At 45.8% G+C, this 12,574-nt stretch overlaps 1 protein-coding gene across 4 annotated transcripts in view; it reads right to left on the bottom strand.

The window, feature by feature from the left end:
* The window catches only part of CDK12 (cyclin dependent kinase 12), a 70,904-nt gene extending 61,730 nt beyond the window's left edge, over positions 1–9,174 (bottom strand). For all 4 annotated transcript variants that reach the window (XR_013344616.1, XM_077806180.1, XM_077806182.1 and 1 more), the window contains exons 1-2: positions 7,558–9,174; positions 336–1,220 (exon numbers count right to left, since the gene is read on the bottom strand). Coding sequence is in view for 3 of the 4 variants with exons in the window: in XM_077806180.1 (XP_077662306.1) it covers positions 336–1,220; positions 7,558–8,621 (1,949 nt within the window). In the remaining variant the exon portion in view is untranslated. The remainder of the gene's footprint in view (positions 1–335; positions 1,221–7,557) is intronic.
* Positions 9,175–12,574: the final 3,400 nt, after the last annotated feature.

Raw genomic sequence — 12,574 nt, 5'->3', positions numbered from 1 at the left:
TTAAAAAAAAGCCTCTAAACTTCTCTTCCTCACTGAGATTTTGTGTTAGTTTCAGCACGGAATCATAAGCCCCTCCAAATAGCTATTCTGGATGGAGAGACGGACAAGAAGATAACATTGTGAACGACGACGTGACAGGGCATTTAGTTATGAGTGGTGTTTTCAGTAGAATGGCACAGGCTTCAACAGAATCAAGTACAAAACTAGGTATCTTCTAGGAAACATATACAGGGTAAAGGAAGAGTCACCAAGCTAAAAATAAAATCTCTTCTCTGTAACGTGTTAGTACAATGTATTCCAACCCAAGCAGAACTGAGGTTTCCACATGACCTTACCTATCTAAGTCATCTTCCCCGAGCAGAATAGGTGGGAGCGGGAGTGGAGGCAGCGTTGAAGTCTTCAGGTGTGGGATAGCAGCCGTCACAGACACCTGTGGTTTTGTAGAGACCTGGACAGAGGGCTGAGAGTTTGCCTGAGTGGACAAAGCAGATGTTCTTGAGTGGGAAGAAGATGGCAAAGAGGCTGGGACTGAAGTAGGGACCTGAACAGAAGTCAGCTGGGAAAGCGGTAGAGGTGGAACAGCTGGTGATGGAGGCAAAGGAGGCAACGGGGGAATCTGAGGTGGCGGCGTAGTCGTTGGTAGAGGTGGGGGAGGTGATTTTATTGAGGGCAATGGAGGTGGGTTCTCCTTCTCTGTTGTCTCTGTCTCTTTTGGAGTTGCAATCTCCTCTTTCGCTACTACAGACTTGGAGTCTTTTGTTCCCATCGTTTTTGAGTCTTTAATTGGAGCTGCATGCTTCTTCTCAGAGTTCTCGTCTATCTTGGTTTTTATTGGCTCCAGAGATGTTTTAGTCTCTGCATTTATGTGTATTAAATTAACCAGTTCCGTGTCGGAGGCTGATTTTTCAGATTTAATGATTTTGGGTACCTTTTTAGACTCCGCCCCTGTCTCCTTAACCTCAGATGAGCTGTTCTCTTTTATAGACAGAAAAACAGGTGAGTTCTTTGCCTCCTTCCCATCCACCTTTGCTGCTGCCGCCGCTGCTGCAGCTCGTTCCTTCTTTTTCCTGCTGAGCTCTGCTCCCAGGCTGGAGTTCAATGGTAGCCTCGCAGGCGATATACTGGAATGGCGACTACGTGAACCGGACCTCTGCTTTTTACTGTGAGATGATGAGTGTCTTGAATATACAGGACTTCGACTTCGGGACTTCACAGACTTCCTATGGAAAGAGCAGGAAGCAGAAAACTGAGATGCAGTCTGATGCATACTCTGTTAGTTACTGAAATTAACATATAGGGATAGCCCTCTTGAAAGACAAGAGCATTCATAAATTGTCAACTCCATTTCTGACCATACCCAAGGCTTGTCTGAAGACACTTAAATTAAGGATACCAGTTTGATGACACTTGAAAATTATCCAACATCTAGGGAGCTTCCAAGGTCAAAGATCTTGCTGCTTACAAATCAACAATTAAAATAACAGAACCGCAAGATGAGGGTTAGACAAACCCCAAGTTGAAGAAGAGATCACACATGCACAGTGCTTGACTGGAGGATTTTAGTTGAGAGGATGAGCTGACAGTTTACGAATCTTTCGGGGCAGTAGAGCAGGAGGGAAAACACAATGATAAGACATGAGTATTGCTTGTGGGAATGTTCTGCACAACCTTGCGGCATTGATCAGTGGTGTTACAGTAAGGCAGTGATACTCAGACCTCAGTGGCTAAGGAATCAAACTAGCAATCAACATTACCCAAAATAGACACAGTAGTGTGAATTCATTGTTTCATTCACTATAGTATTATATATTCACTCACAGTGTTTTAATATCATATCATATGCTGCACAGAGCCGCAGGAGACCCAATCAAGAGCTACTTGCAGCTCAAGAGCCTTAGTCTGAGTATCACTGCAATGAGGCATTCTCCCAGTGAATGCCACTTTTGCCCACAGAACATCCTCACTCCAAGTAGAGGTTTTACTATTACCATAAATGCATTTGTACATTGCAAGTCAGAAAGACAATTTGAGGCTTTCACCCTGATTTAGACATGTTCAGAGATACTCTAAGTCTGAATTTACAAAAAGTGAGCTACAATTTATTACATAGGCAGAGATATTAAATGAATTTGGAAATCTGCACCGTAGTGTGAGCCACAAATAAGGAGAAAAATGCCTTCCTTTAAAGTACACGAGCTGAATAGAGGATAAACTTGGATTAGGCACAAGTCTGCAGTATCTGTGAACCTAGTGGAGATTAGGAATGAAGATTCATTGGAAAGACTGGAAATAAAAACCAAACAAACAGAAAACTGGTATTTTCAATTTACAGGTCAGTGAATATTTTCTCCTTTTTAAGGAAGATTGGGATTTTGCAAGTCATGGGACAGTGTATTTTAAGAGGAGTAATGTGGAAATGATGGACTTTAATGATCTGGAAGACACATGTTACTAAAAAATAAAAAAAATCTTGAAGCCAGACTCTACCCTTGCTTAGTTGAAATCATGTTCACAACTGATTTTTATTCTATGATTTATTCAAACCTAGAGTTCTCTGACCACAGTAGAAAATATAGCATGATTTTAGATCATGGTTAAAAGAAATTCCCTTTTCCACACAGCTCAGAAAACATGTAATAGCAACTGTGTTTAAACATGGAAGCTGTTAGCAGATTTGTCAACTATAATTGAAATGCAGTGTAAGAGACTAATATAATTTGCATAAGATAAGAGAATCGCAATTTTAAACAAATATTCTGACAACATAAATGCTTTAAAAATAAGCTGAAGGATAGAAATGGCTTATTATAAAGCATTTCACTAGACATTTGTGACTGTAGTGGCCAAATATCAATGTGACTAAGTGGATCTTACCTTTAGTCTTAAAGAAAAAAAACAGCAATAAGAGTATAAAAAAAGTCAAGACTTATTTCAGATCCTGTCTTCAATGTTCATGGAAGTTGTGCTTAAACAGAAGCTGGCAATATGCCTCAAGCTGGTATGTCATCTTCAGGGGACTCTGGATAATCAGTTTAACTGTCACACACACAGGCAGAATTTGCCATTTGGATAGTAGTTCACTTTCCACATCCCGCTGCAAAACTGTCAAGAGCTGAAATAGCTAGCAGCATGCTTTCACTGCACTCAGAGGTCACACTTGCAGACTTTGCTGAGGACAACATTCCTAACTGAACTTGTATGACATGGTTAGCTGCAAACAGAGCTAACTTAATTCTAAACGAAAAGAGCACTGAATCATGCACTAAATCCCAGCTACAAGTGATTCATAACATGGATCTGGAAACCTTCCCCTCCACAGGCAATATTAGCTTTTGTCACTGTTGACTGAATTGAAATATGTTTTAAGAGAAGCAAATATATACAGGAAGTTTTGTAAGGTGTTTCCCCTGTCTAGTGTAATCACTGAGTAACTTTATCTCTGACCGAGAGGTTAGTGATTTGCCCTCACACATCACCTTTGAAACCAACACTGCACTGCAGATTACCTAGTTTATAGGACTTAAAAAGGGAGGAAAAGCTCCCAGCTTTAGAGATGTTCAAGATTTTCTTTCCAGCTATAGCGGAATGGTTACAAAATTCCTGTATTTCTAATGCAAGAAACTGGACGTGTAAAATGCTACCCACCAGGCCCGTGAATTAAGACAAAGTGGGAGAGAATGGGAATGGCTCACTAAACAAGACCAAAGCACTCTGGGAACAATCAGAGCGGTACCAAAGAGATCATTGGAGGAATAACTGATAGAAATCTCTAGCCCTATCTATACTATGAAACTGGAAGTTGCTAAGAGTTGTTAGCAACAGTTTCCCCTCAGCCAGTGAGGGATGCAGAACAAGAGATGATAGAGAGAGCACAACTGGACACTTCCAGAATGCCTGTCACCTGAGGCTCTCAGAGCAATTTAAAAACATTAAGCATACCTCACAGGTGAGGTTATTTGGCATTATTCCCCCATTATGCAATGGAGAAATCACAAGCATAGTGCTAAAGTGAAAGTTAGTGGCGAAGGTGGGACTAGGACTCAGGCATCTTGACTCCTGGTTTCTTGTTTTAACCACTAGAGCAGCGGTGGGCAAACTTTTTGGCCTGAGGGCCACATCTGGGTATGGAAATAGTACGGTGGGCCATGAATGCTCATGAAATTGGGGTTGGGGTGCGGGAGGGGGTGAGGCCAGAAATGAGGAGTTCAGGATGCGGGAGGGGGCTCCGGCTGGGGGTGTGGGCTCTGGGGTGGGGCTGGGGGTGTAAGAGGTGCTCCAAGCTGGGACCAAGGTGTTCGGAGGAAAGGAGGGGTATCAGGGATGGGGCAGGGACACGGGGCGGGGGGGATGAGGGCTCTGGCTAGGGGTGCAGGCTCTGGGGTGGGGCTGGGTATGAGGGGTTTGGGGTACATGGGGCTGGCTCAGGGTGCAGGCTCTGGGCGTCACTTACCTCAAGCATCTCCTGGAAGCAGTGGCATGTTCCCCGCCCGGCTCCTACCCGGAGGCACAGCCAGGTGTCTCTGCTGCACGCTGCCCCTTCTGCAGGTGCCACCCCTGCAGCTCCCATTGGCCACGTTTCCCAGCCAATAGGAGCTGCGGGGGCAGCGCTAGAGGCGGAGGCAGTGTGTGGAGTGGAGCCCCTGGCTGCCCCTACATGTAGGAGCCAGAGAGGGGACATGCCACTGCTTCCATGAGCCGAGCGGAGCAGCCCCCGACCCTGCTCGCCGGCTGAAGCACAGGAGCGGGGCAAGTCTCAGACCTTGCTCCCCAGCAGGAGCTCAAGGGCCGAATTAAAACATCTGGTGGGCCGGATGCAGCCTGCGGTTTGCCCACCCTTGCATTAGAGAAACTACCTCAAATTAAACCTTCTAAATCCAGTTCATGGACATCTGACAACACATGATTTTGTGCTGCACACCAGTGACTATGGCGCACATACAAACCCAGAAACTAAAATCTCATAACAGTGTACAAGCCCACATCCATCAAGTGGGGTGTTACCTGAATTCTTTCTCTTGGCTACAGCTGCAATGGCATGGTTACTACAACTGCTATAGAGAACAACAGTGATTATATCTGTTACTTTCCCTCCCAACCAAAGACTCCACATTTCCTCCTTAACCAAAAGCAGTTTGTTTGGAGGGCCCACTTGGAATGTGACCCACAGTGTGCTTTCTGCATCAGGGACATTCCAGTATTTAGTTCACCATCTTCCTTCTCAGACTACATTTTGGGAATGGGGAGGTAAAAGAATCACTAGGAAGGATTTCACCCTCAGCCAATGAAAAAACATCAGTGCCACAGGAAAGACGCTTTCCTCCCCCTCTGAGGAATTTACACTGAACTTTCCTCACTGCATGGAATGCAGGTTCAGTGAAGCAACAACTAACACAAGCAAACTGAAAATCAGAACTCCTGTGTGTAACAGTTAGAAAGAAAATAAGGTCTGAACATTTCCCTCTGCTCATTTAAGTGTAATATTGTACTTTGGGGTAGCCATTTTCCGAAAGCTTCTTGCACACTCAGTTGACTCTTTATTTCTTGCTTTGTGTTGCTCATTGAAACCGAGCTTTGATTAAAAAGAGTGTGCTATAAAAAAAACTGCAGACCAGCTTTAAGAGAAAGGGGCGGGACTGTGGTGGGTTATCAATTTAACCCTAGATTCAAAGAATTTGAAATAAACAGAGTGTAAACAAACAGTAACCTTTGGAATTATTTTGGGTTTGGTTAACTAGCTAAGTGCTGTACCAGAAAGGTGTCCTCGAAAACTTTCCCACATGGCTATGCAAGTTCACGGAAGCACATTCAAAGCTGCTTCCATGAAACCAGGTTCAGAAAAAGTGATCTTCACTTCACAGGAGTAATTAGCATTATACACACTAAGGGGAGGAATGGAGGGAAAACACAGAGCTTTAGGATCCCACTGATTCCTCTACTACCCTCCAACCAATAGCAACCCTCTTGCTGGTTAAGGAAGAGTAGATACACACCTTTAACAGAGCCTACAAGCACAGCCAGAAAGGATACACAAGGCATCTGTCACCCAGTAGACTTTTCTAAGGGGCTTAAAAGCGCATAGTCTGTGAAAGCAATGTCTTCGTTCCCCCCCCAATATATATACATTTTTACATGGAGATGTCTCCACTAGGATTTTATATCAAGATGGCTAAGGGACAGGTAGCTTTTGCTTCCATGTAGCTAGTCAAATAAATTCCAGATGGGGGGAGAATAGGGTTGACCTCAGTGAGCTAAACTGAAGCAAAAATTACCAATGTCTTATCGCCACTAGGATTTTACACTGAGATAACTATTTGCTGTGAAGACAAAGGCAATGTTCTTAGCCCATACCAGCCCTAATTTTCATTGGAAAGCCTACTCCCTAAATGTTGAGAGAAGTGGATGTGGTTTTAGGGCTCAATTCCACAAGCAAGGAGTTCAATGGGACTACCCACATGAGAAGTACCAATCACATGGATAAAGATTCCCAAGACCAATCTCCTTGCTCACAGCTCCCAATGGAATCCAGGGAAGCAACACAACTAACATTGTACATGTTGTTTTGACAGTTTACCCTAAGGGCTTACTTCTTTCAAGTTCAGTTTAGAATTATGATAAAGCTATACCCATAGTTCCATAACACACATGCTGTGAACTGGAAGTTCATGGAGACACAAGCTTTAGATTGAAAAATAATGTTAGGCTACCTACCAATCTGTACTCAAAATACTCTTGATTACTATACATCCGAAATAAAATGCAGCACTATTACTAATTTCAAACAAAAATAGGCATTTTTTTTGTGTGTGTCAAAGTTACTGGTGCATAAAGAGAAAAAAATACATCTGTTCCAAAATAAAAAAGTTACCTAATTACTCTTCTAGAATGCCAAGGAGCTATTTAAAACAAATGGAAGCAAATGATCCATAACTGAGCAGAACACAGCCTGAGAAAATCAACTTTAAACTAGAAAGAAGCAACTTAAATACGGTCAACTAATTATGATGAAAGAAAAAAATTAATCAGCTCAGAGTGAGATATGCTCTGAATTAAACAATCCTTCTGACAACTGCGATAAATCTCTTTCTTAGAATTTTGATCAAAGTTTCCAGAACGTGAGAGCTTTTTAAAGTACATTTAGTGCTAATGAAAGGTGCTGGATTTTTATCGCTAGAAATTTAGATACTTTCTACAGAACACTCACTAGTGCAAACTTCCCCACAATGCTTCACTCGTATTCTGCAGGAGCCACCTCTACAGGCAAGTGTAATTCAATCCTAATGGCTCATTCAGTATTGGCCTCTTTGCTGAGGCTGCCAACACGGAGGCTGATCAGTGCCAACAATGGCGGTGCTTTTTAAGATGCGGATATCTATCAAAAGGGAACTGTAACGAGCCCATCAGACTCACACAGACCAGTGAGGAGCCCTTGGCAGTAAGAAGTGAACACTAATTACCTGGGCCAGACCTGAATAGATGATCTAGAGGGTCAATCACTCGCAACCCCAGAGCCATCCAATCTCCCCCCAACACATAAGAGACAACATAGAGATCACACACCTGGCTACTGGACTTCGGCTCACTGACCGCTTGGCAACAAAAGGACTGCTCGAGCGCCTTCGGCTGTATGGGCTGGGTGACCTCCCGCTGTACGACCCACTTCCTCTCTCATAACTGGATGAGCGCCTCCTGTTGTACGGGCTGACGGACCTCTGTCTCCTACTGTAAGGACTAGGAGACCGAGTATTGGACTGGTATGCTACAGGTTCCTTGTAGGGTGGGCTGACCGACTGCCTGCGCGATGAGCCACCGGGGCTCTTCTTGTAGGAATCATAGTTGCTGGATGTATGCGACCGTGGAGGGCTGAGATCATATTCTTGGGTGTAGGATGCTCCTGAGGGGCTGTCATCCTGTTTGGGGCTGTCAGCCCATTTCCTGTGGGGACTCCTGGATTTCCGTTTTGGACTATCAGTTGCTTTGTAGCTTTTCAGAGTGTCCCTTTTCCGATGGCTTTTACTGCGGTCTTTGTGCCCAGACTTCAGCTCCCGCTCTTTTCTGGACTTCTCCTTGTGTGCTTTGGCCGACCTGGACTCCTTGTTGCTGCTTCTTGATGGCTGTGACTTAAAATGTTCCTCATTCTCCTCATTGAGTCTCTTGGAGGTCCCCGACACCCGGTCCTTGGTGGACCCTGACTTGCTGGACACCTCCTGATTCTTTTCCAGTTTCTTCTCTTTGTCCACCTGCTTACTCCTGATCAGCTCCCGAATACGCTTGTGCTGGTGGTGCCGGTGCTTGTGCAACCTGTCGCTCCTGTCTGAACTTCCTTTCCTCTCATCATTCTCCCTTCTTTCCAGCTTGAGGGCCACATCGTCTGAGAAGGTGTCCGAGTCGGAGCTGATGTCGTCATACTCCACCAGGGGCTTGATCATTGCACCTAGTGGTGCCGCCGCCTCTTGAGCCACCAGCGGCGAATCTTTGGAGTGCTTGGACCTGTGCCTCTTGTGTCTGGAGACCAGCCGGTGCCTCTCCTTGCTGTTCGAACTGCCACTGCTGGATGTCTGCTGCTGCAAGGACCCCCCTCCTCCTCCATCCTTCTTGCCCCCATGTCTCTCTGGATTTGGCATTCCTTCTCCACTGTGCTTGGAAGAGGGGAGGGGGGAATCCTCCAAAACCCCCAAACTTTAAACCCCAGTCACACACACACACCCCCCCGCTACAGGCCTCTCTCCTCTTTCCCTGGCTCTCCTTTCTCCTCCCACCATTCACAGCCACTTGCCCCCGCTGCCTGTCCTCCCTGCTTCTAGCTCTCTCCCTGCTTCATGGGGTGCAGCTCTTTGGATCAGGCCCCGGGGTGGGTGGCGGGGGGAGGGGCCTTGACCTCACAGGGCCCCTAGGCAGGAAGCTAAAGGGCCTGGAAAGCCCCCGGGAGGGGGGCCTTGGGAGGAGGGTGGCTGGGCCCTGGAGCGGGCGCCCTGGCCTGGGCAGAGGGTCGCCTGGGCAGGGGCCCCCTGGGCCTCTGAGCAGGTCCCTAGGCCCGGCTCCCTGAGTGGCTCCCGACGCGGAGGGTCCCCGGATCCCGCCCCCTCGGCCGCGGCGCGGCGGGTGCCCGGCTCGCGGCCCCCTTTGTCCGCCCCGCTCCCGGGGCCGCCTCCCCTCTCACTTCCCAAAGCGAAACGGCACCGCTTCCAAGGGGGCAGCCGCCAACTCTCGCGAGACTCCCGCTCTCGCGCGATGAGCGAAGCCTCCCCGCCTCGCTCGCCCAAACGCCGCGAGAAACTCCGGCCGGGCCCGCTCAAACCTCGCGAGAGCTCCGCGCTGGGCTCCGCAACAAAACTTTATTGAGCGACCTGGAGACGCCGTCAGAGAAACAAGCGAGCACAAGGCGGCCTCTCTTTTTAACAAAACTTTATTGAGGAGCCAGGCGAGCTGTTCGGACAGCTCCTCCCCCCCTCCCCCAAACAAAACTTTATGGAGATGCAGAGTGTGGACAAATCGCTAGGGCCCTGCCCCAAACACACTTGCGTTCAGGTGTCAGAGTGGCAGCCGTGTTACTCTGTGTCCGCATCTGTATCAGGAGCACCGTGGAACGCCCTCTCCAGCTCCAGAGGGAGCCTGAGTGCCTTGCAATGGGGGGCATGAAACACATACCAAGCACGACCCCCAGCAGTGCCCCCAGGCAGGGAGGGGATGTGTGAGTCAGTGCCTGTCTAGGCCCAGCTTCATGGAAAGAGAACCCAGGCATCCTGACTCCCAGTCCCTTGCTCTAACCACTAGACCCCACTCCTGTTCCCAGAGCCAAAAACAGAACTGAGGAGTCCTGACCCGCAGTGGCTCTAAACCCCAGATCACACTCCCCTTCAAGCTGGAAACAACCCAGGAGTTCTGACTCCCAATCCTATGGTTCTCACCCCCTAGACAATTTTTTGACATAGACAGTGAATTCCTGCAGTTCTTACAACACAGGCTGCAGGTCCTTGGCACCCTTTGAGAAACAGGCCCTGCGTGTTTCTACCCAGAAACTGAAGCACTCAAAATCAGTGGGGAGACATCGGAACATTTGTCTTGCCTATCGCTCAGACAATTTGTCACTCCAGAGTATGTGGTGTAGTTGTAGCCATGTCAGTCCCAGAATATTAGAGAGACAAGGTGTGTGAGATAATATATTTTATTGGATCAACTTCTGTTGGTGAGAGAGACAAGCTTTCAGCCAAGAAGAGCTCTGTTTGGCTGGAAGCTTGTCTCTCTCACCAACAGAGTACTAAAAGATATTACCTCACCCACTTTGACTCACTTCAGTGGACATTTTACCTGAGTAAGGACTGAGCAAAAGCTGGGTGAAGGCCTCCAGATTTGGCTGATAGTGAGGAGTATAGTAAGGGCCTTTAAATGCCAGTTTTAAAACTTTAAATCAAATAGAAAAAGCAAGTAAAAACTTCCCTCTGATGAAAAATACCCCCTTGCAGTTTCCATCCCTGTCTTATTCTAAAGAGAAACAATAGTGAAAAGGACTATTTTGAGACTTGAGTGCTACACATGATGGATTGGGGATCACTGCTACTGAATGATATAGCAGTGGCCCCAGCAATGCACCATTAAATCTGTTGGAAACTGTAAGGTTTGGACTGTTACTGTAGAAGGCAGATGTAGTTTTGTATCATGGTCACATCACTTAAAGGCAATTTTTCAAAAGCTCTGAAATATTTTGATTAGCATTTATTCAATTTGCATGTATGTATATATGGCTTCCATGTAGCCATGTCAGCATTTTGAACACAGCCTTCTGCCTATAATAGTTGTTTGTATCTCATTATAGACCTCCTTGACTATATTCTCTAGGCCATAAAATTGCCTTTAGGCTCATATTTTACAGACTTTAAAAACAAATCTATGCTTTGTTTTTAAGTTAAAGGATGGCAAAAGAAATACAAATAGTTTGTGGTTTATGGCTGCTTTTGCTCCCACCTCCCCTACTAAAAGCCCCAATTCTGCAATGAGCTCAGTATGGAAAGCCCCTTATGCCCACATTGAGTGCCACTAACTTCATAGTTTTTAAGGCTAGAAAGGACTATTGTGATCATCTTGTCTGCTTTCCTTGTCTGCTTTTTAACACAGGCCACAGAATTACACCCAATAATTCCAATATCAAGGCCAATAACTTTTGGCTGAAGTAGACTATATCTTTTAGAAAGACATCCAATCTTGATGTAAAGACTTCAAGAGATGGAGAATCCACCACTCCTCTCAGCAAGCTGTTCCAATGGTTAATAGTGTCCCACCCCACATATTGTTGTTAGCAAATCTGCACCTAATTTCCAGTTTGAATTTGTCTAGCTTACATTTCCAGCCATTGGATCTTGTTATGCTTTTGTCTGGTAGTAAAGGTTTTTTTAATCTATCAGAAATCTTCACATATACGTTCTTCAAAACCACAATCAAGTCACCTTCTAACTTCCTTTTTGGGACGCCTACCACATGGAGCTCATTACAGGATCAGGGCCTCACTAACGTCCTGGTAGACAGATGACCTCCTTGCACCCTGATTTTATTCTTCAATTTGATCCGCTATAATGTGTGTTTGGTTCCACAGAGAGCACTGTGATTTATTACAAGATTGTAATGAGCTGGCCTGTATAAGTGTTCAACACAGTTCTCTACTGGATGGAATCAGACCTGTGCATCAGAGGCCCTATACTGCTAACAGCTGAAGGAGATTCTCCTTTAGTTTACTTGGTAGAATGCAGTGCTTTCTGGAGCAGAAGGATATGAGTTCTACCTCCACATGTCATGAATTTCAGAGCGATTATTCTGTAAAAAAAAGTGACAACCATTATAGTCCTAGGTAGCATTTTCCCCCATTTGTATTGCATTGGCAAATCTACTAGTTTTATCGGGACAGTTTTCCATTACTTTTTTGTTAAATATTAATTTATTTGTATTCACTACCTCACATGGGTACGTGTTAAGTCATATGTACCCTGCACGATAGGCCATTGAATGGGGATAAATCTCTTTCCTTGGGGAAAGAGAGAATCCTATCCCATTCACAAAGATTGCCTGAGCTGCCACTCTTGGAGAAGAGGGTCTTCAGCTGTGGCTTATTAACAGAAAGTCAGTGCCATAAAGAGGGAAGGTATGAAAGTAGGCTGGATCCCCCCCCCGGGGGAGAGAAGAGTGCTTGCCTATCTGTCTGTCTGTCTGTCTGGAGGCGGTTAAAATCAACTGCTTAGGCAAACTCTCTTAAGAAGAGATCTTTGTTTGTCATATTGTAGGAGCAAAGCAGGTATACTTCTTGGATTCTACAAAAGGGCATCTTTCTGTTTACTCTACAAGGAGCTAGAACTATGCATTTGGGCCTGATGGGGAGTGTGGCTGCCTACAAAAAACTAGATACTTGACGGATTATATCCTGCTCCAAAAAGAATGATACGCGCTTGGGATATTTTCTTCCCCATGCTCTTGTATTGTTTCCCCTTTAGGGGACTAGTGACCCCTTATTTTTGGGTGTTGTGAGCTTTCATGCCTGTAAAGTTCTTTGAGGCCTTCTGATAAAAGCCATCTGTTGTAAAAGCCAAGCAAT

Source organism: Eretmochelys imbricata, chromosome 27 (genome assembly GCF_965152235.1).
Source record: "Eretmochelys imbricata isolate rEreImb1 chromosome 27, rEreImb1.hap1, whole genome shotgun sequence".
Lineage (NCBI taxonomy): Eukaryota > Metazoa > Chordata > Testudines > Cheloniidae > Eretmochelys > Eretmochelys imbricata.
This window is presented reverse-complemented; position numbering and strand designations above follow the sequence as displayed.